General features: G+C 33.1%; 1 protein-coding gene, 1 long non-coding RNA gene and 1 pseudogene across 2 annotated transcripts in view; 2 read left to right on the top strand and 1 right to left on the bottom strand.

Moving 5' to 3' along the window:
• Window positions 1-4,364: 4,364 nt before the first annotated feature.
• On the bottom strand, window positions 4,365-7,473 carry LOC130821326 (uncharacterized). The gene is made up of 3 exons (XR_009045334.1): window positions 7,134-7,473; window positions 6,080-6,156; window positions 4,365-4,881 (listed from the first exon to the last, which is right to left on the bottom strand). It is a non-coding gene; the product is annotated as an uncharacterized LOC130821326 (long non-coding RNA).
• A 410-nt stretch (window positions 7,474-7,883) lies between these two features.
• Window positions 7,884-13,950, top strand: LOC130821746 (DNA-directed RNA polymerase II subunit RPB1-like; annotated as a pseudogene).
• A 2,128-nt stretch (window positions 13,951-16,078) lies between these two features.
• LOC130820736 (phospholipase D delta-like) overlaps window positions 16,079-22,499 on the top strand; it is an 8,221-nt gene continuing 1,800 nt past the window's right edge. Inside the window, exons 1-9 of the mRNA XM_057686235.1 lie at window positions 16,079-17,099; window positions 18,788-18,904; window positions 19,581-19,775; window positions 20,079-20,381; window positions 20,489-20,557; window positions 20,868-21,015; window positions 21,399-21,547; window positions 21,794-21,955; window positions 22,321-22,499. The exon at window positions 22,321-22,499 is cut by the window's right edge and continues 22 nt beyond it. Coding sequence (XP_057542218.1) covers window positions 16,185-17,099; window positions 18,788-18,904; window positions 19,581-19,775; window positions 20,079-20,381; window positions 20,489-20,557; window positions 20,868-21,015; window positions 21,399-21,547; window positions 21,794-21,955; window positions 22,321-22,499 — 2,237 coding nt within the window. The 5' untranslated portion in view covers window positions 16,079-16,184. The remainder of the gene's footprint in view (window positions 17,100-18,787; window positions 18,905-19,580; window positions 19,776-20,078; window positions 20,382-20,488; window positions 20,558-20,867; window positions 21,016-21,398; window positions 21,548-21,793; window positions 21,956-22,320) is intronic.

Raw genomic sequence — 22,499 nt, 5'->3', positions numbered from 1 at the left:
TATATATTTTGATATAATACTACAAAATTGATATTATAATAATACAAGCAAATATATTATGTTATAAAACCTCAAATATATTAAGTTTTAATTCTAAATATATTGAGCTATAGCCCCAAATATATGTTATAACCACAAATATATTCTGTCATAATCCCAAATATATCATGTTATAACCCCAAATATATTATTTTAACCCCAAATCATAAAAATTAGCCATAATTGTCATCTTTAACATCACTGTTTTCCACCATTAATGAACCTTAATTTTTTAAAAAAATGAAAAAATCTCATTTATTACTAAATGATGTTTTATTTTTCTTAAGAATAGAAAGTTAATCAGAAAACTTTTCATCTTCCAAAAAGAAAGCAGTTTTCTAACATTTTTTTAAAAAACAACAACATTTTTTTTAAAACAACAATTTTTTTTTTAAATTAAGATATTTACTAAAGAAAAAAAGTGAATTGGACTCTTGAGAGCTTTCTTTAGAAAAGACGGTCTCTCAAGAGAGAGTTTGATTATATTTAATTATTTATTTACTACCTTATCAAGTTATCTTTCTTTTAATAGAAGTAGTATATTTTTTTTTATCGGATCTTGTCTTAGTTGAAGTAAACTTTTAGGTTTGTTTCTCACTTAATCCTATCCTTTTTTCGGTTATTCTAAAATTACAAAAAAATTATCTAAAAATTTGAAGTTATCTAAAAAATTAAATTTTGTTTAAATTGAAGCAAATACCATTTTCAAGATAAGATTTTGTAAGTTTCGTTGACTTGATGACTACGTCAATTGGGTTTTTCTATATTCTTCCAGGATAATAACAAAGAGAAATATAATGTTTTATGAGTAAAATGTGATATTAATAGTCATTAATAATCAATTAATAATGAATAATGAATAATGAATAAAATATACTAATTAAGAAACGACTTGGGACACGTGTCACACTCTTATTAAAAAAAATTTCGCCTATTTGTCATTGAATAAAATTTTTTGATAATTGACTTCATATTTCTATATTCAGTTTATATATTTTATGATTCACTTAAAAAAATTTGATAATTAATCATACATATGATGAAAATCTACAAATTAAATTAAAATATAATATATTGATAGAAAATCTATAATCTTTCAATGATAGAATCATAAAAAAAAGAATGATTTTTCAATAATAAATAGAGTATTCTATTGCATGTTAAAATTATACAGTAATTAAAATTTAATAAAAACTGCTAACGGATATTTCTTTACTTATTTGGATTTTATTATTTCATCAAATAGCTTAACGATAATCAATTTGATAAATTTTATTAATTGATGGTATTTTTTGTCTGTTTTTTCACATATATGTTTCAATATAATTGTATAACAAATTATCTCTACACTTAAATAATTATATTATTATAACAAATACAAAGATTTAATGATTAAGTTTATATTCTACGTGAACTAATATTATAAAATAATATATTAATATAATCATATAAATAAATATTTATAGTATTCGTGTTTTGCACGGGAATCTATCTAGTTTAATAATAAATGAAGAAAAAAATGAATTGCGTTTGATGAAATTAAAAGAGACTCAAAATGTGTCGACGAGTTTAAAAGAAAATAATAGGAGCGGCTAAAATAAAAAATTAATACTAAATGAGAAGGACAAAACGAGTATCAGCACAAGATAATGACATATGGCGGCACGATTGCACTGTATTTAAAATGTTGGCATGGTGGCTGGTTCAAAGTAGGGATGGCAAAGTGATGGATGGATACGGTGTACCCTCCTTCATATCCTTATTCACTTAAATTTTCATGCCCATCATCTATCCACTATTTATGGCTGGTAAAATTTGCACACTCACGCCTCCTAACATGGGTATACATTTAAACTCATCTCCACCCACTCTGACTAGCTGGGTATATGTACCTTATATACCCACCTTACACCCACTCCTAATACACATGTAGTTCATATTATATATGCTCCATGAAATTGCAATTCTTAACAAATTTAATTATATATCTAATTTTATTTAAACTATACAATGTAATAAAATAAAATTAATTTTTTAAAATTTTTGTTAATATTTTTTGATAAAAATATATAAAAATAATATAAAGTAATACATTGTAGATGTGTAGTTGGATATGGAGTGGGGTGGGTGGGTGGGCATTAGGCGGATAAGACACTATGCGTGACAAGTAGTGCTTTTCATACTTATATATGCTCATTATCCACCAAATTTATATTTATATTTGTCTGAATTGGGATGGATGCAAGCTTGTTTTGGTGCAAGCTTGCTAGGTCAAGAAGTCAAAACAATTTTTTTTTTTTGCAGAGGACGTGTTAACGTAAACATGAGAAGATTGTGGTGTGCACTAAACAAACACTAACTAAATTGCGATGCATCCATGAATACTTGAATAGTCATTCAATCATTATTAAGACTTAAATTTAGTCAACTTCCCTATTGAGTGTACATTGAGAGTTTGAGATGGTTGGCCATTAGTGGCCCCTAGAAAACAGAAGAAGTTGTATAATTGTTATGTTATGTATGTCATTAACAAAGCAGCTAAAGGGCTTTAAATAATACAAAAGAATCTCTTACAATAGGTAACTAAATAATAAATAATTTCCTAAAAATATCAATGAATAATATGCAAAATATTGTTTACATGAATAGAGTAAGAACAATATATGACTATCAAAAAAGCTGTAAATAAGGAAAAAAAAATATTCACCAAATGTTTCCTTAATATGGCCATCATATACCATCTATCTTCAAATATTTACACTCTTTTAATTGTTGGTACTAATATTAATAATAATAAAAATTATACAATACTATAAAAGTGTTGGAAAATTTTAAGTTAATCTTTTAAAAACATGACAAATAGAAAAATATTATTTGGTGTGAAATGATTACATGTTGATTAATTTTTATTTAGTAATAATATGACTAAAAATAGTAAATGAATAAATTGAAACATATAACAATAATTAAGGAAATACATATAGTAAAATTTATGACTTAATGAATGTTTTGTCTTAGGATGAAAAATAAGATTAAAAGATTATGTAAAGTAGATAATAATTGATTACATGACAATATTTATCTAATTTAAAATCTAACACTTTTTTTTTTAGAATTTGAGCTAAATTAGGTAAAGTATTTGTATGATTTACGTACTATAGTATTTCTATTTAGTTAACTTAATATATAATATGTTCAATTGATGAAAAAAGTTATGTATTGGATAGATAATTTTAAAGAACGTCAGTACTTATGTTTTGATTTGAAAAAGTCATGTATTTGGTAAATTTAATAGCGATAGTATATACTTGCATTATTATTTGAAACTGTTTTTTATATATATTTTTTGTACTAATAAATTTGTGCATTGCACAAGTTTCCATACTAATTGTTTATAATATAAACTTGCAAGTTGCAACCTTTCTTCATCCTCTATAGAGTATATAAAGTATCCTGGGGCCTCAATTATAAGTTTAAGTTGATGATTGAGATCCCATGATATGTTATATACTTTAACACACCCCTTCACATGACAACCATTTGGGCTAAAAGTGTGGATGCAATACATACCTTTTTCATAACTGACGCTAAATATTCTACTTTAAATAAGGATGGTGTGGATTCAAACTCGTGACCTATTGTCATACTAGCTTTTTATATTACGTTAAAAAACCAACTCAACTAAAAAATTAAGCTGATAGTTGACACCATTATATATGTTACTCTTTAAGACTATTCATACTACATTGTACACATGATGCACGTTGCACCGCATTGTTTGCATTTATATTTCATATACTTGTGAAGTGGACGGTGGACCCAAAAAATGTACTTGTTCTTTTCTCTTTTGTAATTGTCTATTGATGTACCATATTCCCCATGAGTGGCCAATGCCATTGTTTCTTCTTGTCATGGTCCATGGTGTTGATGTTATCTTTTACATGTAAATAATCCTACCCAAAACAACAAATTTTATCATACAATAATAGTAGTATATTTTACTCTATCTTTTTTTGCCTTTTTTCCACTGAAAAAGTCTCTTAAAGGATTATATTGTCTTTTTATCACAAAGATATCAATTTCAAATCTTTTAATAGCAAAAAAAACTAAATATAGAAAATATATATGAAAATTTGTTATTTGCGAATATTGAATATTTCACAACTCAGAACAATTCAAAATTGTACAATAAAAGACAATCATTAAAATCTTATATATATATATATATATATATATATATATATATATATATATATATATATATATATATATATATGTAACACCCCATAATTTTCGACCACTTAACGAAACCAAAACCGTAAAGAACGAGAGGAAATTCGGGTGTTACATAAAAAAAAGGAAAAGAATTTAGATAAACGTTAAATATTAACTTTAAAAAGGTGCGTGGAAATTTCGCAGCATCTCTTCTAAAAATCGAACATGTGGTAAAGCATTTAGCAATATAAAAACATTAAACTAATCTAAGGCATCATTGCCTTTAAAATCTCACACCACGGCGGAATGATTCGTCGCCGGCTTCTCAAATCAACATGCCAAGCATGGATCGTGGTTCCAGTGTCGACATTTGCGTTTTAAAAAGACTTAACTCCTTAACACCATGCAGAGTTATAAACTACGCAGCGGAAATACAAATATACGAGGGAGGACACAAGGCCTCATAACAAAACATATACAACCAAAGTTTACAAAAGATAACTAGAGCTACAAAATCGAAAGATAGCGGCATGACACAGATTATGCTTCACCCTCATCACTCTTCCCCAATGCAATGCAATGCAAATGAAGCTCCAATATCTGCTACGCCTGTCCATGATCCTTCTGCTGCTCGACATTAGACCAAAGGCCAATGTGTCATAGCAGGACAATCATAGAAAGTCATCAACAATCAAACATACACGAACACGTACACGTCAGTAACTAGCATCAAATATAATAAGGCCAACTACTAGATAGCATTATATCATAAAACAAAATAAGATGATTTCATAAAACGCAAGCACAGATAGTAACCGTTTATCGGCCACTTATACTTCTTAATTTCATTACGTGCTTTCCAACTCGAATCATGTGCGCTTGGGTAGAATGTAGGTCTTCACGCTCCTCTTTTCAAACATAAACTCTTGCAAAACACGCATAGTTCGACTCGACCAAGGCATTAACAGAATACCTAACACATGACTTTATAGAGCTTTTCTATCTTAGGGTAAGTGTGATCATAGTCTGTAATACCCTTGAGGTAACTTAACTTAGGCACACTTCTCACTAGCATAAACTATTCTATCAATAAGTAGATGTTCTATCAATGAGTAAATATTATATCAAAGAGTAAACGTTCAATCAATGTGACACGACCAAGGGCGTTATCGGCCATCCGGCGCCCATGGCAAAGTACGAGCTCATGCCCCCTCCAGCTGACCCTCTCGGGTCCTACCTTCGGGAAAAACTAACACACTAGGGTTCTAAACCAGTGAAGAGGCCACCATATTGAGGTTTGCAAGGCCCACATGGTAACACCTCGGTCAAGGGGCGGTATCGGCCATCCGGCGCCCAGTGACCCAATGCTCATACCCCCCTTACGGTGGTCCCGTCGAACCTCACCTAGGGGACTAATAAATCAACCGGACATAATCTAGTTGAGTCACGCCAGCTAATCATAATCTAATACTTAATCAGATGGGAATAACTTCCACTTTCGACTAATAATGAGCGCCCTGGGATAGCAGCACGCCAAAACCCACTAAGCCACTCATCAAAATATGAAATTCACTTATAAAGGAGTCATTCTAACTCCAATTAAGGCATAATCTAATATTTAAATAAATAAGGGGGTGGTCCTGCCTCCTACTAACACTCTCATTCTCTATAGCTATTCTAAGCGCAAGAACTTCATAATCGATAGCTCTTCATATAAAGTGTACTCACTATAATCTCATAGTTTCAATGCAATTTACATTATCACAATAAACAATAATATCTTAAAGCAAATTGCATATAAGGGTTAGTTACTGCGTATACGTACCTGTAAGCGTTACTGCACGATCAAAAGTCACAAAATCACCCAACTAAGGCTCTACTTTCCTCTTACGAAATGGGCACCTATATAAGTTATGAGTAAAACTAATAAGTTCCCTTAACTACTTTGCCATACCAAACTAAATATCAAAGTAACCGTTATCACCCATTCAACATGAGTTTCCGATTACTCTAGTACGCACACAACTCATTCAATACAAGCTAAATCATTAACTCAACACAACATAAGTCTTTCCATCAATTTAAAGTTGAAGTTTGTGTGAATCGTTTTTTTACATTAACTAATTTTGAGCATATCGGCTCCCGTTATCCAAAAATAACTAATCACAACGAAATCTTACAATTTTAATATAATATTAATATAACGATAAGGCAAATCTTAGAGTTATCGTATCGGGATATCATTTGTTACATTCTCCAAAGCTATTAAGAACTATAGTCAAAACAACACGACAAATAACTTTAGCAATCATCAACGATAAGTTGACATTATGCTCTTGCTTTACTAATATCATGTATCTATAACTTCATAACAACCTAATAAGGGTATTTGTAATTTACAACAATCAAACCACAACAATTAGTAACTATTATTCCCAATTTAATCAATCAAAATCACTCTCATAGTCAACTAACATCATCACCATTACTAATTATTCACAATTATAACCAATCGACCAAATCTTAAAACAACTTTTAATGTTATTTAATCAATCATCACCAAAATATAGTATAAAACACACATTATTAGTAATTTCATCTCTAAATCCAAGCCCTAATCGTTTCGTGTTCAAAGATAACATATTTAATTACTACCCATACTAAGATTCAAAGAAACTAATACAAAATCAACACACAACCCACAATTTCAAATCACACTTCAAACCCTAAGTTATAAACATGTTTAATTCATCAATCAAATTCTTACCCACAAAAAGATTCAATGAAATTAACACAAAACCAACATCAAACTCAATACACTTAATAAAACTCCAAATAACACTAGAAAATAATTAGAGAAAAGAGAAGAGATGACTCACAATGGAGAAACTAAAAAAAGTGAGGGTATAGGTGGTTGTTGTGGTGGTGTGGAGCACGAAAATGGTGGAGGAAGGTTGCGGCTGTTGACGTTGACGTCACAACAGCCTGCTGCTGTCGTTGGGGAGCAAAAGCGGTAGTTGCTGCTGCTTGGAGGAGACGGTCGTGCTTCCGATTCTGGGGAGAAGAGCAGCCGGCTGTGATTGCAGGAGGGGTAGCCGGTTGTGGTTGTTGCTGTGCACCGTGAGCGTGCAGTGTATCTTCACAGGGAGAAGAGAAAGAAAAGGAAGAAGAGAGGGAAGGAGGGAGTGACAGTTTGATTCTTTGTGAGTGAGGGAGGGAATACTCACAACCCTAACCTATCCTTTTATATTATTTATCTATTTATTAATTTATTTATATCTAGATTCATCTTCTTGCGAGGTCCAATTAAGAACTCACCTTGTGTGATCACACATTTCAATAAAATAATTATTTTGATTCGAATCTCTTTATTTAGAAATCGTGATTGTATTTTTAATATAAATATATGTCAATATTTAAATTCGTATATGAAAGAAATTTATTAAAACTACTTCAAAATTCATTTAATATAATTATAAAATACCCAAAAGTCATTAAAATAATTACGTCAGTAAATCTCAAGGTGTTACAATATATATATATATATATATATATATATATGTATACCCACACTAATATTTCATTTTCTTCTCATTCGCCGCTGTTAGGAAAAGGGACCTTGAGAAAGATTCAAGATTATATTTCTTTCTGTACAAGTAAAAAGCCTAAAACTGACTAATATTGACAGCTAACTACGAACAATAGGGATAATTTGCATCAACAATTTAAATTTTCATGAAAAAATAATACAATGATCGTACATTCGAAATCGAAACCATAATGTTTGAATCTCCGGCATGGGATACTCGACTTCCACACTCTCCATTAGAAGTCACTAAAGTCCATATGATTCAGTTCGTAATTCTTAGTCCCGAAGAGATCGTAATTAACTTCTCTCTTCAAACCCTAATTTGTTTATTTCATTGGATTGTTATTAATTGATTGATGAATTTGTGTTTTTATATTGGTAATATGCAGCGGCAAATGTCAGTCATAGAAGTGGAGTTCGGTCAGACGACTGAGAGAGGAAAACCTAAACCTAACGGGTTACGCGACCCGAGACTAGGAACAATTGATCGGAAGATGAAGTGTGATACATGTACAGCAAACATGGCGGAATGCCCTGGTCATTTTGGACACCTTGAGCTGGCTAAACCAATGTTTCATTTTGGTTTTATGAAGATTGTGCTGAGTGTTATGCGCTGTGTTTGCTACAATTGCTCTAAGATTCTTGCTAACGAGGTGGAATTTTTTATTTGAGGATATTTTAATTGATGTTGGTTGTGAAAATGTGGGTTTTTATGGGTTATTAAACTTATTACTAATTAGGTGCTAATTTTGTTATATATTTTATGGATATAAAATTTAAAAAGATTATAAGCGTCAATCAAGATTACAAGTCTTCACAAACTATTACAAAATATAAAAATTGAAATTACAACCGAATTAAATAACTTGAAATAAACTAATCATAAATAGAAGATTCTTAAAGATAATACTATATTTTTTTTCTCATTTTATAGCTGCCACACGCAAAATACTATCAAGTGATGTGTAAAATTTAGTTTTAGTGCAAGTAAACAAGAATAGGGAATTCACTTGAAGTGGAGATATAACTTTCTTTTTTTGGAAAGAATATTGTATTGGAAGTGGAAGCATATGGGCATGAAGAAAGAGGCCCATGATACGAACAAACATCAAATTCCGAAAGAAACAAGTCCTATGTGATTTGAACAAAGAAGTGAAAAACCTTATAAGGGCAGCGCAGGAAAAGCAGTTGGACCCTGAACCGGGACGTACGATGATGGAATCTTTCGAAAATAGAGTTAACCAGGTCATTGGAAATGTCTTTCGTTCTGTTATGTGAGCTACTCTTGTTTGTCTTAATACTGATTTATTCCAATGTTCAGGTTTTGAACAAAGCTCGTGATGATGCTGGAAGTAGTGCTGAGAGGAGTCTATCTGAGAGTAACAACCTGAAAGCTATGGTTACAGCAGGATCCAAAGGAAGTTTTATTAACATATCCCAGATGACTGCCTGTGTGGGACAACAGAATGTTGAAGGCAAACGCATACCATTTGGTTTTATTGGCTGAACATTACCCCATTTCACTAAAGATAATTATGGGCCAGAAAGTCGTGGGTTTGTGCAGAATTCATATCTGAGAGGATTAACTCCCCAGGAGTTCTTTTTCCATGCTATGGGTGGTAGAGAAGGTCTCATTGATACGGCTGTCAAAACTTCCGAGACTGGTTATATTCAGCGTAAACTGGTCAAGGCTATGGAGGATATCATGGTCAATTATGATTGCACTGTAAGAAATTCTGTCGGAGATGTTATACAGTTTCTCTGTGGTGAAGATGGTATGGATGCTGTTTGGATAGAATCTCAGAAGCTGGATTCCCTGAAGATGAAGAAATTAGAATTTGATGCAACATACAGATATGAGTTTGATGCTGAGAACTGGGAACCAGATTATATGTTGAAAGAGCATGTGGATGATCTGAAAACTATTCGTGAGTTCCGTAATGTATTTGATGCTGAAGTCCAAAAACTTGAAGTAGATAGATGCCAACTTGCTACTGACATAGCAACGACTGGTGACAATTCTTGGCCATTGCCTGTGAATCTCAAGAGGCTGTTATGGAATGCCCAAAAGATTTTCAAGATTGACATGCGAGAAAAGTCAAACATGCAGCCAATGGAAATTATAGAAGCCGTAGATGAGCTTCAGGAGAGGTTAAAAGTTGTTCCTGGTGATGACTTTTTAAGTAAGGAGGCTCAGACGAACGCTACCCTCTTTTTTAACATCTTGCTTCGTAGTATACTGGCTAGCAAACGTGGGTTGAAGGAGTACAAGCTTAATTGCGAAGATTTTCGGTGGGTTATTGGTTAAATAGAGTCCCGATTTTTGCAGTCTTTGGTGACTCCTGGAGAAATGATAGGCTGTGTTGCTGCCCAGTCGATTGGTGAGCCTGCTACTCAGATGACTCTCAACACTTTCCACTATGCTGGTGTTAGTGCTAAGAATGTCACTCTTGGTGTTCCTAGGTTGAGGGAGATCATCAATGTGGCTAAGAAAATTAAAACTCCCTCTCTATCAGTCTTTTTACATCCTGAAATCAGCAAAACGAAAGAAAGAGCCAAAAATGTTCAGTGTATTCTGGAATATACATGTCTGCGAAGTGTGACACATGCCACTGAAGTGTGGTATGACCCAGACCCTATGAGCACTATCATTGATGAGGATGTGGACTTTGTCAGATCTTACTATGAAATGCCTGACAAGGAGGTTTCACTGGATAAAATTTCTCCCTGGTTGCTTCGTATTACATTGAACCGTGAAATGATGGTGGAAAAAAAGCCGAGCATGGTTGATATTGCACAAAAAATCAACGTAGAATTCGGTGATGACATGACTTGTATATTTACTGATGACAATGCTGAGAAGTTGATCCTTCGTATTCGTATTGTAAATGACGAGGCTCAGAGGGGTGAATTGGAGGCTGATTCTGCCGAGGATGATGTTTTCCTAAAAAAGGTTGCTGCTAGCATGCTGACTGAGATGGCACTAAAAGGGATCCCAGATATTAACAAGGTGTTTATCAAGCAGAGTAAAGTGAATAAATTTGATGAGGAGAGAGGTTTCAAGGCTGAAAATGAGTGGATGTTGGATACTGAAGGTGTCAATCTTCTTGCTGTTATAAGTCATAAGGAAGTTGATGCAACAAGGACCATAAGTAATCATTTGATTGAGGTTATGGAAGTTCTTGGAATTGAGGCTGTTCGCAAGGCCTTGCTAGATGAGTTACGTGTAGTCATTTCCTTTGATGGATCTTATGTGAACTATCGCCATTTGGCTGTTTTGTGTGATACGATGACTTATCGTGGACATCTAATGCCTATCACTCGTTATGGTATTAATCGAAATGATACTGGGCCCTTGATGAGGTGCTCGTTTGAAGAAACAATGGGTATTCTTCTTGATGCTGCTGTGTATGCAGAATCAGATTATTTGAGAGGTGTGACTGAAAATATCATGTTAGGGAAGCTAGCACCAATAGGTACTGGTGGCTGTTCATTATATCTAAATGAGGAGATGTTACGACATGCTATTGAAATCCATATCCGGAACACCTTACCATGATGGCACGATGTCTCCAAGTTACTTGTTAAGCCCAAATCGGCCACGTTCGCCTATTAATGATGCTGCCTTTTCTCCATTTGTTAGTGGCATGGCCTTCTCTCCTGCTGCATCTCCTTATAGCCCAGCCTCCCTAACTTACAGCCCTGGGTCTCCTATACAGTCCAACTAGTCCAAAATATTCACCTACAAGCCCATCTTACTCTCCTACATCGCTCAGCTACAACCCTACATTACCAAGTTACAACCCGACTTCACCAAGCTACAGCCCCACATCGCCAAGTTACAGCCCCACTTCTCCAGCTTACAGCCCTTCATCACCAGCTTACAGCCCTTCATCACCAGCTTACAGCCCTACTTCACCTGCCTATAGCCCCACATCTCCATCATACAACCCCACGTCTCCATCCTATAGCCCCACATCTCCATTATACAGCCCTACTTTCTCACCCTACAGCCCCACATCTCCATCCTACAGACCTACGTCACCTGCTTACAGTCCTACTTCGCCAGGATATAGTCCTACTTCATCTAGTTACAATCCTTCTTCACCAAGTTACAGCCTTACATCTCCAAGTTATAATCCTTCAGCCTGGTACAGCCCCTCACTTGCATATTCTCCCAGCAGCCCGAGAATATCACCATCCAGTCCCTACAATCCTACCTCTCCAAATTACAGGTGTTACTTTGGTTTTAATTTTATTGCTGGTACTCATCAAATCATGTGAACTTCTTGTTTATGTGTAATTGCATATGATTTTTGCTACCAAGGGTCAATCAGAAGCAACTTCTTTGTTGAGTTATCACTAACAAGGGTAAGTTTGCGTATATGCGATCCCCTCAAACCCCACATCAAGTGGGAGCCACTTAATGGCACGTAGGTAATGGAATGTTGTTGATTACAAGAAGTTTTTCTATTTGTGGGTCCTCTAATTGTGTGCTTTTTGTTTCAGTCCAACATCACCATCTTATTCACCAACATTGCCTTCTTACTCTCCTTCAAGTCCAAGTTATAGTCCAAGCAGGTACCTTTTGTATCGTATAAAATTTTAAAATCTTATATGCTATATTTTAGAATGATGATTTCGTTTGGAAATCAAGAATCGACTCAATTTAGTGTTTGGAAAAAAAAAGAAATAGATTTTAGTCAATTTCACTATGGTTTTAAAAGTAGTTAAAATTGAGAATTTGAAAATGATTTTCCGAAGCTGGTCATTCTCAAATTTTTTATTTATAATTTTATAATTTAAACCTACTATTTGAAATGAAAACTTGTTCCAAACACAAGCTTTGTTAAATCAGTGTATAAGTAAGCGCATTTGTTTTTCAAAATAGTAGTTACTTTGGGTATTGGTGGTGATTAGGTACATCTACAAGACTTTATGCTTGTGTTTGTGTTGAAGTTGTTTTACCAAAAAGGATAGTTAGTAGTGCCACAGTATTACTACTATAATGCTCCCTCCATCCCATGGAATTAGCTATAAGTTTCTTTTTTATCCGTCCCATTAAATTTTCTACGTTTATTATTTTGAAAAAGACCGCACACCCTTGACCAATTCTCATCCACATTGATTTCTCTTTCATTCGCATCTCAAACATTTTAATCATTTTGTCTTATCCTACCTAAGAGAAACTCCTATAATAACTTGATGTACGTTTAAATAGTGTGCATCAAGTCACCAATCATAAAATCTAGTAAGTCGGTGGAGTGAAGAGTAAAAAGTGTAGCTTATTGGAGTGGAGACTAAGGAGTATGAATTACTAATGTGGAAAGTAAGAATTGATGCACACTAAATTATTGTGCACAAAATCGATGTTGAGACTTGCCCTTTCCTAAACCCAACCACAAACTTAATCAAGTAGAATTTTGTAATTATAGCTGTTTTCATGGGACATATGAATGTTAGTTCTAGCTAAACCTTCTTTATCATTGTGACAGCTTTATAGCTGAATTAGTGATTACTTATTCATGACTAGCAACAAATACTGAAACACTCTAATAATTCTTCTTAATTCAACTCCTCCTGTTATTTTCTTCTTTCTATATTGATGTATTCTTGGTGGGTCATCAAAAGTTTTGACACTTCAACTGTGTTATGCTTTCTGTCCATACAGTTCAGGTGCTAGTCCAGATTATAGCCCTTCTTCTCCACATTACAGGTAAAAAAGAGTGAAATTGAGATCATTCATTTGATTGTTTGGGTTCCCATGTTCTAATTTTCTATTTATTCTTCTTGAATAGTCCAAGTTCGGGCTATTTCCCAAGTGCTGCCGGTTACTCTCCCTCTTTGAGCGATAAGAACGATGGAAGCAACCGTTAAACGTCATAGTGTTGAAAAGAGTCCAATTTGTACATCTTTTTTTTTTCCGTAGAAATTGGGCAGATTTCGGATCAACTAATTGACCTAAAGAGGTAGTTGTCTTGTCGAATTTGCTTCGGTAATGTGAGCTGGCTTGAAGACTGAGCTTCCTTTTGGTCTGAGTAGATGTAATTACAAATTTGCTACGTTTGCAATGCTGTTTATAACAATAGATTCTGTACAAAAATCAAAGATGCGTATACATAATCAATCTAAATTTCTTAAAGAGTATTATATAAACTTCATTTCTTTCAGCATTGTTTACTTGAGATCAAATGAGTGACAAATCTGATTGATTTTGGTACTATTCGTATCATATACGTAACCTTTGGAGGTTCCCATTTAGTTTGTTTGATCTTCTTTTTCCGAACAAATTTTTTAATTTTAAATCGCCTTGTAGTTAACGTGTTGTATGCATTTGGATTTTGTACCCAATTGAAAATGGGGTGTTTGGCGATTAGCGGTTGTTAACTTGTTCAATTGGCTTCTTTCTTCGGCGGGTATTATTATTTTTTTTCTCTAAGCTAATTGTTATCAATGATTTGTTATAAAAAATTATTGTTAGTTGTTGATTTACTGTTAGAGATAAAACATAAATCAGCTAGAAAAATTAATAATTTATAGTTTTGGCTAAAAGATTAGTTTAAAACTTATCTTCCAAACAAGTTTTTGCAATTTGACTAACATGATAATAATCAACCAAAAAATTGGCTAAATGCCATTTGCCAAATAGATTCAATATGTCTTATTCTTATTTTTTTTTTAATACTCTTTTTATTTTTTCGAATTTGCTCTATTTAATAAAAAGTTCCATATAAAATGATTAATAGGGGATAAATTCAATAGGATGAAACAATACATAATCTTAAAATTTTATACAAGTATAATTCAAATTATTTATAGTATATGGAGAAAGTATAAATGCTTATAATTTTTTTTCTTTCGAATGCAAACAGGGAAAAGCAGAATCCAGGGACAAGATTGCGCAAGAGATTTATACGTTTTTGCATAATACTAGTATGTCGTATCGTATGGCTTTACTTGCCCACTTACATTTTCTTTTTGAATACCAAGTTACCAACAATACTCATTCCTGTTTGGTAGATGATTTTTTCTTTACATTTGATTTATGATTTTTTGATCAGTCAAACAGTTAAAAAAGTTTGATAATTAACATTTAAAATATAGATTTTTAAGTCAAAATCAAAAAGTTATTATGAAAAGCATTTTCCTTTTTATTTGTAGCAAATCTTATAAAAAGGGTTGTTTTATAGTGAGAGGGATGGCAATGGGTTGGACTCGGCTCGAATTATACATACTACGACTTTATTTTGGATTTTAGTCAAACTTTTTTTTTCAGTCCACCTCCACTCGGAGTCGGATTATGCATTCTTCAAGTTTGCCCCGACTCGGACTCTTGGACCTCCAACGAAGTCGGATTATTATCAAACTTTATTGTTGTGATATTGTACTAATGATTTAAAGCATACGAAGTTAACAAAATATATTTTTCAAATACAATTTAACAAAAAAATATGTACTTTGAATTCAAGTTTAACATGAGAAATATTCCTAATACTACAATTTAACAAATTTTTCTTGCATTTTGATTTGGCGTATTTTATTTCTCTTGATTTGATTTGTCGTATTTTGATTGATTGATCTAAATAAAAATACCAAGTAGTTTTTCAAAATCGAAAATTACAATTAGTATGAGAGAGAGCTTGAATTAGTCACGTTTAGAGTTTTAAAGGAAACAAAATGTTGGGTTAAAAGTCAAATTCAAAGTCGGATTTCCTTCGGGGTCGGAGTGTCGGATTTTCAATAAGGTCCAACTCCGGTCTGTCTCTAACTCGGATTCGGATTGTGAAGTCGGATAACCTTTTTCTCGGACTCGAATCAGATTATTTTCCTCCGATCGAGTCGGATTCGGACTGAATTGCCATCCCTATTGAGACATGTATAATCATTTATATTACACGAACCGTCTAACCATCTAAATTCAAAAAAATTAATATTTTAATATCTAATGTGTCAATTTAAACATTCAAATTTTTATAAAATATGTAAATAAATACTGTTTTTTTTTGTTTGTCCATTCTAAATTTATTCATTTTAATAAAGAGAAATTTGAATTAAAATTTTGAATTATATATTGAAATATTTATGTGAGATATTGTTAGATTTGTCTAAAGTTTTATTTTTTATAATTTGTACTTTGAAATATTAAGTCTTAAAATTTAGTTAAAAAAATATATGTAAAAGATCACGTGCTTTTTACATCGGTAAAATAGAGTCACTATCAAATGAATAAAGACAACTCACTAATCTCCTACACGTTCCCTTCCCAACCCAACTCATTCTCTCTCTCTAAAAACCCCACTCCCATTCTCCTACCCTTCCCAAACAAATTAATCACTCAACAATGGCGGAAGAACCAGAAAAATTGGTGTATATCCATGGAGATCTACACCTCAAAATCCTCGAAGCTCGACATTTGCCTAACATGGACCTCACTTCTGAACGTCTTCGTCTCTGCTTCACTGGCTGCAACACTTGCTCAACCACTACCAAATCTCCCTCCGATCATCCTTCCTCCGATGAACACCACCTTCATCGTCCTCGAATCATTACTAGTGATCCATACGTCGCCGTTTTAGTCCCACAAGCTACAATAGCTCGCACTCGAGTCATCCCAAATTCTCAAAACCCTAAATGGAATGAACATTTTTGTATTCCATTAGCACATCCAGTAATAAATATTGAATTTCAAGTTAAGGACGACGACGTTTTCGGCGCTCAAACTATCGGCGTTTTTACTCTTCCTGCTTCTAGAATTATTTCTGGTGAACTGATTACTGGGTGGTTTTCAATTCTTTCTCCTTCCTCTGGTAAACCTCCCAAACCCGATTCCGCTCTTCGAATTGAACTCAAGTTTATTCCATGTGAGAAAAACCCAGATTTTAGAATTACTGAAAATGGGGTAAAATCCACTTATTTTCCACTCAGAAAAGGGAATTTTGTTTCACTTTATCAAGATGCTCATGGAAGAGATGATTTATTACCAGAAATCAAGTTGGAAAATGGAGAAATTTATAAGCATGGAAAATGTTGGGAAGATATATGTTATGCAATTTCTGAAGCTCACCATTTGATTTATATTGTTGGGTGGTCAGTTTTTCATAAAGTGAAGCTTGTTAGAGAACCAACTAAATCATTACCTAGAGGTGGTGATCTTACTCTTGGAGAATTGTTGAAGTATAAGTCTGAAGAAGGTGTTAGAGTTTTGTTGCTTGTTTGGGATGATAAAACTTCTCATAACAAGTTCTTTATCAAAACGGTAATTCATATATATATTTTTTAATGATTTTATAGTTATACGGTAATTAACGGATGTTGATGTACATTTCAATTAAAACAAATGAACAAAAAAATGATTAAAGTTAAACCACTAATTTTGATTTTTTGAGGGGTGATATTAATTATTTATAACAAGTATAATTAATTTTTAGTTTGCTGGATTCGGAAGGGAATAGTTAAATTAACTCTAATGTTTGAGAATCTATTTGAGGGGTCAGCATTTAATTCTTATATATAAATTTTTAATTGCTAAATTTGGTGGTGGAATCTGGGTTGTTTTAGAAATGGTGGTAATACAGTAAAGTAATTGAAATCTGTAACTTTAAAGTAGGCCCCTTTCCTTTCTCCTATCCTTTGTTTTAAAAACTTTCTTTATAAAAATTTGAAGAACTGTGAAGTTTTCTGGATATGTCAATGGATGAACTTTACTTTAGATTTTGGGGTCCGAAAAGTGGTAATTGAGTTGTGAGAATCACACTTTTTGTTAAAAAGTGTTGAAATGGGATGACATGTGGGGGAAGAATTGCTTTCTAGGGGAAGATTAGAACGCTTAAATTATTCCTGAATATACTAATTGTTTATTGCTAATTGCACATAGCTATTTGCAAATAGATTCCAACTTCTACAACTGGTTTCATACTTTCTATTAAAGGAAATATTTCATTAATTTATGCAATCTTAAGCATAAATGAACGATGATGTTAGATGTACATAGGCGGGTGACATTTTAATTTGGCGAGTCAAGGAGAAGTTAAAATGATTAGTTGTGTAAGGTTTTGTTCTCGTCACCTTGTCTTGCTGATTTGAGGTTGTTTTCACTCAACTGAAATTTTCTTCCCAACTATATATATATATATATATATATATATATATATATATATATATATGCACTTAATTTTGCTAATACAAACTTAATTTTACTGAAGTTAACATATTTTTTTCTACTGAATATTGTTGTTTTAAGGAAGGTTGTGACTTGTTTTTAGAGAAATGTTAAGATGGAATAGTAGTTTCTGATGATGGTAGTGTCGGTGATGTAGAGGCAAGTGTGGGATATTATTATCATTACCTAGGATCCTTGTTAAGTAATTTAATAACAATCTTTAAAGCATAAAAAAAAAAAGATTTTCTGTTTAGTGGAATGAATTAAATTGTATTACGTTGTACCTCTTTATTTGATTCCATTCCCAATTTTGAAACAATCCAAAAACAAGGCTTTTTAAAATTTTATTGTCATATTCAGGTGAATGATGTTTGCTAGTTGAAGATTACTATTTAGTTTATTCCCTAGTTGTTGGTTGTTTAATCACATAATATTTAGTGGTGAGTATTTTATTGAATCACTTTTGTGTCTTTTTAGTTGTTTAATGAGTATTTAGCATGAGACATCATGCACTTTTCTTTTATCCTAAGTGCCATGTTCAGCTTATTAGGCCAGATAGAAGGAAACTTTTCAGTATTGAGATGTCAATGCTCAAATTTCATTATGTTTGTTTTTATGTATTGGATTATCAAAAGACGAGAAAGACATTTCTATCTGTCTAGCCAACGAGGTATTTAATTTTTTTATTGGGCAAGAAGGAGAATAACATATTATGCTATGTGGTTCGGAAAATGGGGATATCATGAACATTTTCTGATCGATTGAGATATTATTGTTTGTTGTAGGAAGGGGTTATGCAAACACACGATGAGGAAACACGGAAGTTTTTTAAGCATTCTTCAGTTAACTGCGTCTTATCACCTCGTTACGGGAGCAGTAAACTTAGTTTCCTCAAGCAACAGGTACTGTATGACTTGTTAGTTATATACTAGTGCTGCTGCCTACTTAGCATATACTAGTGCCATTTATTTGGTACCTTTCTATCATTTTCTTTTCACTTAGTTCAAGTAGTGGTATTATATTTTGGTAAAAACTTGCTATGTAGTAGCAAATAAAAAAAGATTCTTGAGGTACCTGTAGCAAATAAAGAGAGACAGAGCGAGTAGAAATAAAAGGCTAATTTCTACATCATTATTTTGAGATGGGGAAAACTCTATAGTAGATTAGCTGGATTAATATGGATCAAGCAGAAACTAAATGACGGAAGATGAAAATTTCCGCAGATACTAGAAGATTTTTGACAGATTAGCAATGATATCAGACAGTAAAACAACCTTGACACACACAATTAAACTTCTTTTAATGAAACTATCCTTAAGAGTTGCATAACGTCATCTTTGGGGTTGGGACGCAAAGTCAAAAACATAACTTACACATGAACGTAATTAGGAGCAGAAAACTCACAAAGAACACAAATTATATTATTGACAGTACATTACGACCACTATCACAAAGGGGTGAAAAAACTCAAGGAACGGACCAGACTGAATGTGATTTTTTTTTCAAAATTTTCTTATTTTCTACTAACAACAAGATCTGTAATTGCTTTCTGAAGTTTGTCTTTTAATATCTTTGCAGGTTGTTGGGACTCTGTTTACTCATCATCAGAAATGTGTACTTGTGGACACTCAGGCTTATGGTAACAACAGAAAGATCACAGCCTTCCTAGGAGGTATTGATTTGTGTGATGGACGCTACGACACTCCTGAGCATAGACTCTTTCATGACCTCGATACAATATTCAAAGATGATTTTCACAATCCCACATTTCCTGTAAGTATATCTGCCTTGTTTTTCTTTGAATAGGTTTACTAGGATGCATATTGTTTGTTTAAAATTTGAACCTCAAAGATTAGCGTTTCTTATTAAAATGCACTGGTACATCACATCACAAATCTATCCACGTTGCTATGTTTTTGACACATTTCATAATGTATATTCATGATTTGTTTCTCTGTATGTGCGTATTTGTTTGCCGTTGATTTCGGTGAATATGTATCTATTCTAAGGTCATCATGAAGCACTTTAACGTTTTCTTTCTGCTTTATTATCTAAGCTTACCTTCTTCCCTCCTAGGCTGGGACCAAGGCACCAAGACAGCCATGGCATGATCTGCATTGCAGAATTGACGGTCCTGCTGCATATGATGTCCTCATAAATTTTGAGCAAAGATGGAAAAAAGCAACAAAATGGAAAGAATTTGGACTGCGAAAAAAAATGTCTCGTTGGCATGATGATTCTTTGATAAGGATTGATCGGATATCTTGGATACTTAGTCCTCAGCATGCAGCTGCAGATGATGATGTCACTGTAGTTCCAGAAGAGGATCCTACATTATGGGTTACAAAAGAAGAGCATTCTGAAAATTGGCATGTTCAAGTAATACTGCTACATTATTTTTGCCTTTTTTTCTTTGTAGTTATGAGTGAATTTTGTATACTTTTTTTTATTTTTATCATAATCTTTTAACATTATTTTTATTACAGGTATTCCGTTCCATTGACTCGGGATCACTGAGAGGATTCCCTAAATATGTCCAACTTGCTAAGGCTCAGGTTATCATCTTTTACATCTTTCTATTGATCTTTGATGAACCTGATAATCAACCAAGACTAATCAAATATTGTGATTAATGGTTATTTTTGAGCTTGGTTTTCCTTTGAGTCACTTTGCAAGATGTCATTTCAAATGTTAAACTTGAACTATTGAAGTGATTAAAAAGTGGTTTACAAGTACAATTGCCAGATTCTTCAATAAGTCATACCACATGGTTTCATACTCATAAAATTTATGGAAATTTAATTTTGTGACGATTAGTGTTCATTATTAGGACTTCTCACTTGCTAATTACTTCATGTTCTGCAGAATCTTGAGTGTGCAAAGAATCAGGTTATAGATAAAAGCATACAAACAGCATACATACAGGCAATTAGATCTGCAGAGCACTTTATCTATATTGAAAATCAGTATTTTGTTGGATCATCCTATGCATGGCCTTCATATAAAAACGCAGGTTTGTTCGAATCTCTTGTTATGCTGTTAATTTTTTTGGGATGTGGAACTCCTAGATAATCACAATTATCACATGGGTAGATGGTTGTAGAATAAGGAATGTGATGACTCTTGCCTTAGTTTTTATAATAAGGGAAGTTATGGTGTCACAAATCACTTCCTTACAAAAGACCCAACTCAAATGTAGCTGTTTATTTAGAAATGGAGGGAGTCTTTTGTAGCTCTGTTGAAAATCACTTGCTTCCTTATTCCATTTGATTATTTTCAATTTTCATAGTTTAAGGTTTGTCGTTGTAGCTAATAGACTATAGAAGTATGTCCTATTTCCTTAACTAGTTTTCATAAGGATTTTAAAGATGTTCCTTTGCTTATTTATTATTATAGGAGCTGATAATCTGATCCCTATGGAGTTGGCATTAAAAATTGCCAGTAAAATAAGAGCCAATGAAAGATTTGCGGTGTATATTGTCTTACCATTGTGGCCTGAAGGTGATCCAAAGTCTGCTGCTGTGCAAGAAATTCTCTATTGGCAGGTTTATGTAAATTAGAAAATTTTAATGCATCTCTGTGCACACTGAAATTATTTACCTAGAAATATAGATCTTGTGTTTTAATCAAGAGTTCACTGATCGCTAAAGTCAAGAGCTAATCTCTTTCAACCTTAACTTATTTGATAATTACGAACTTGCATCAATATCTTGGCTTTACATCTAGGAAAAAACAAAAGATAGACTTCTTGCGCAGCTATGTGAAATTTGGCTGAGTTTCATTTCTTACAGGGACAAACAATGCAAATGATGTATGATGTTGTTGCTCGTGAGCTGAAGACAATGCAACGTATGGATTTGAATCCTCAAGATTTTTTAAATTTCTATTGCCTTGGGAATAGGGAAGAAGTTCCAGAGGAATCACTGAGCGAAGTGAATCAATCTAGTGATAAGGTAGTTTTTATCATTCTTATATAGTCCTTGAATGAGATTGCTTATTTTTAAAAAATCGTCAAAACCTGTATACTAATTGCATTTGAATCATTGTCAAGTGTCCTTTGTCACAGACATTTAGTGTCCTTGTCTATGCCACATGCATCGGAGCACAATGTCAAGATTATAGAATGTTTTTGATTCATGGGCAGACAATGTTTTATCCTGATTTCGTTTATGCCAGATTTCTGAGCTCTAGCAGAATCTGATGCCTGTTAGAGTTTTCTCTTGGTTACATATTTTGATATTGTTTGTTTACCAGCCCAGTACTAGTGATTGACATGGTACAGCCGCCAATTTGTTTACTTACGAAGGAATTCTATCAGGTTTCAGATTCATACAAGAATCGTAGATTCATGATTTACGTACATGCCAAGGGAATGATTGTCGATGACGAGTACGTTATAGTGGGATCTGCTAACATCAACCAAAGATCTTTAGCTGGTACTAAAGACACAGAGATTGCAATGGGTGCTTACCAACCCCATCATACTTGGTCTAGCAA

This window comes from Amaranthus tricolor, chromosome 8 (assembly GCF_026212465.1).
Source record: "Amaranthus tricolor cultivar Red isolate AtriRed21 chromosome 8, ASM2621246v1, whole genome shotgun sequence".
Lineage (NCBI taxonomy): Eukaryota > Viridiplantae > Streptophyta > Magnoliopsida > Caryophyllales > Amaranthaceae > Amaranthus > Amaranthus tricolor.
Note: the sequence above shows the minus strand (reverse complement) of the source record. Positions and strands in the feature narration are given on the sequence as shown.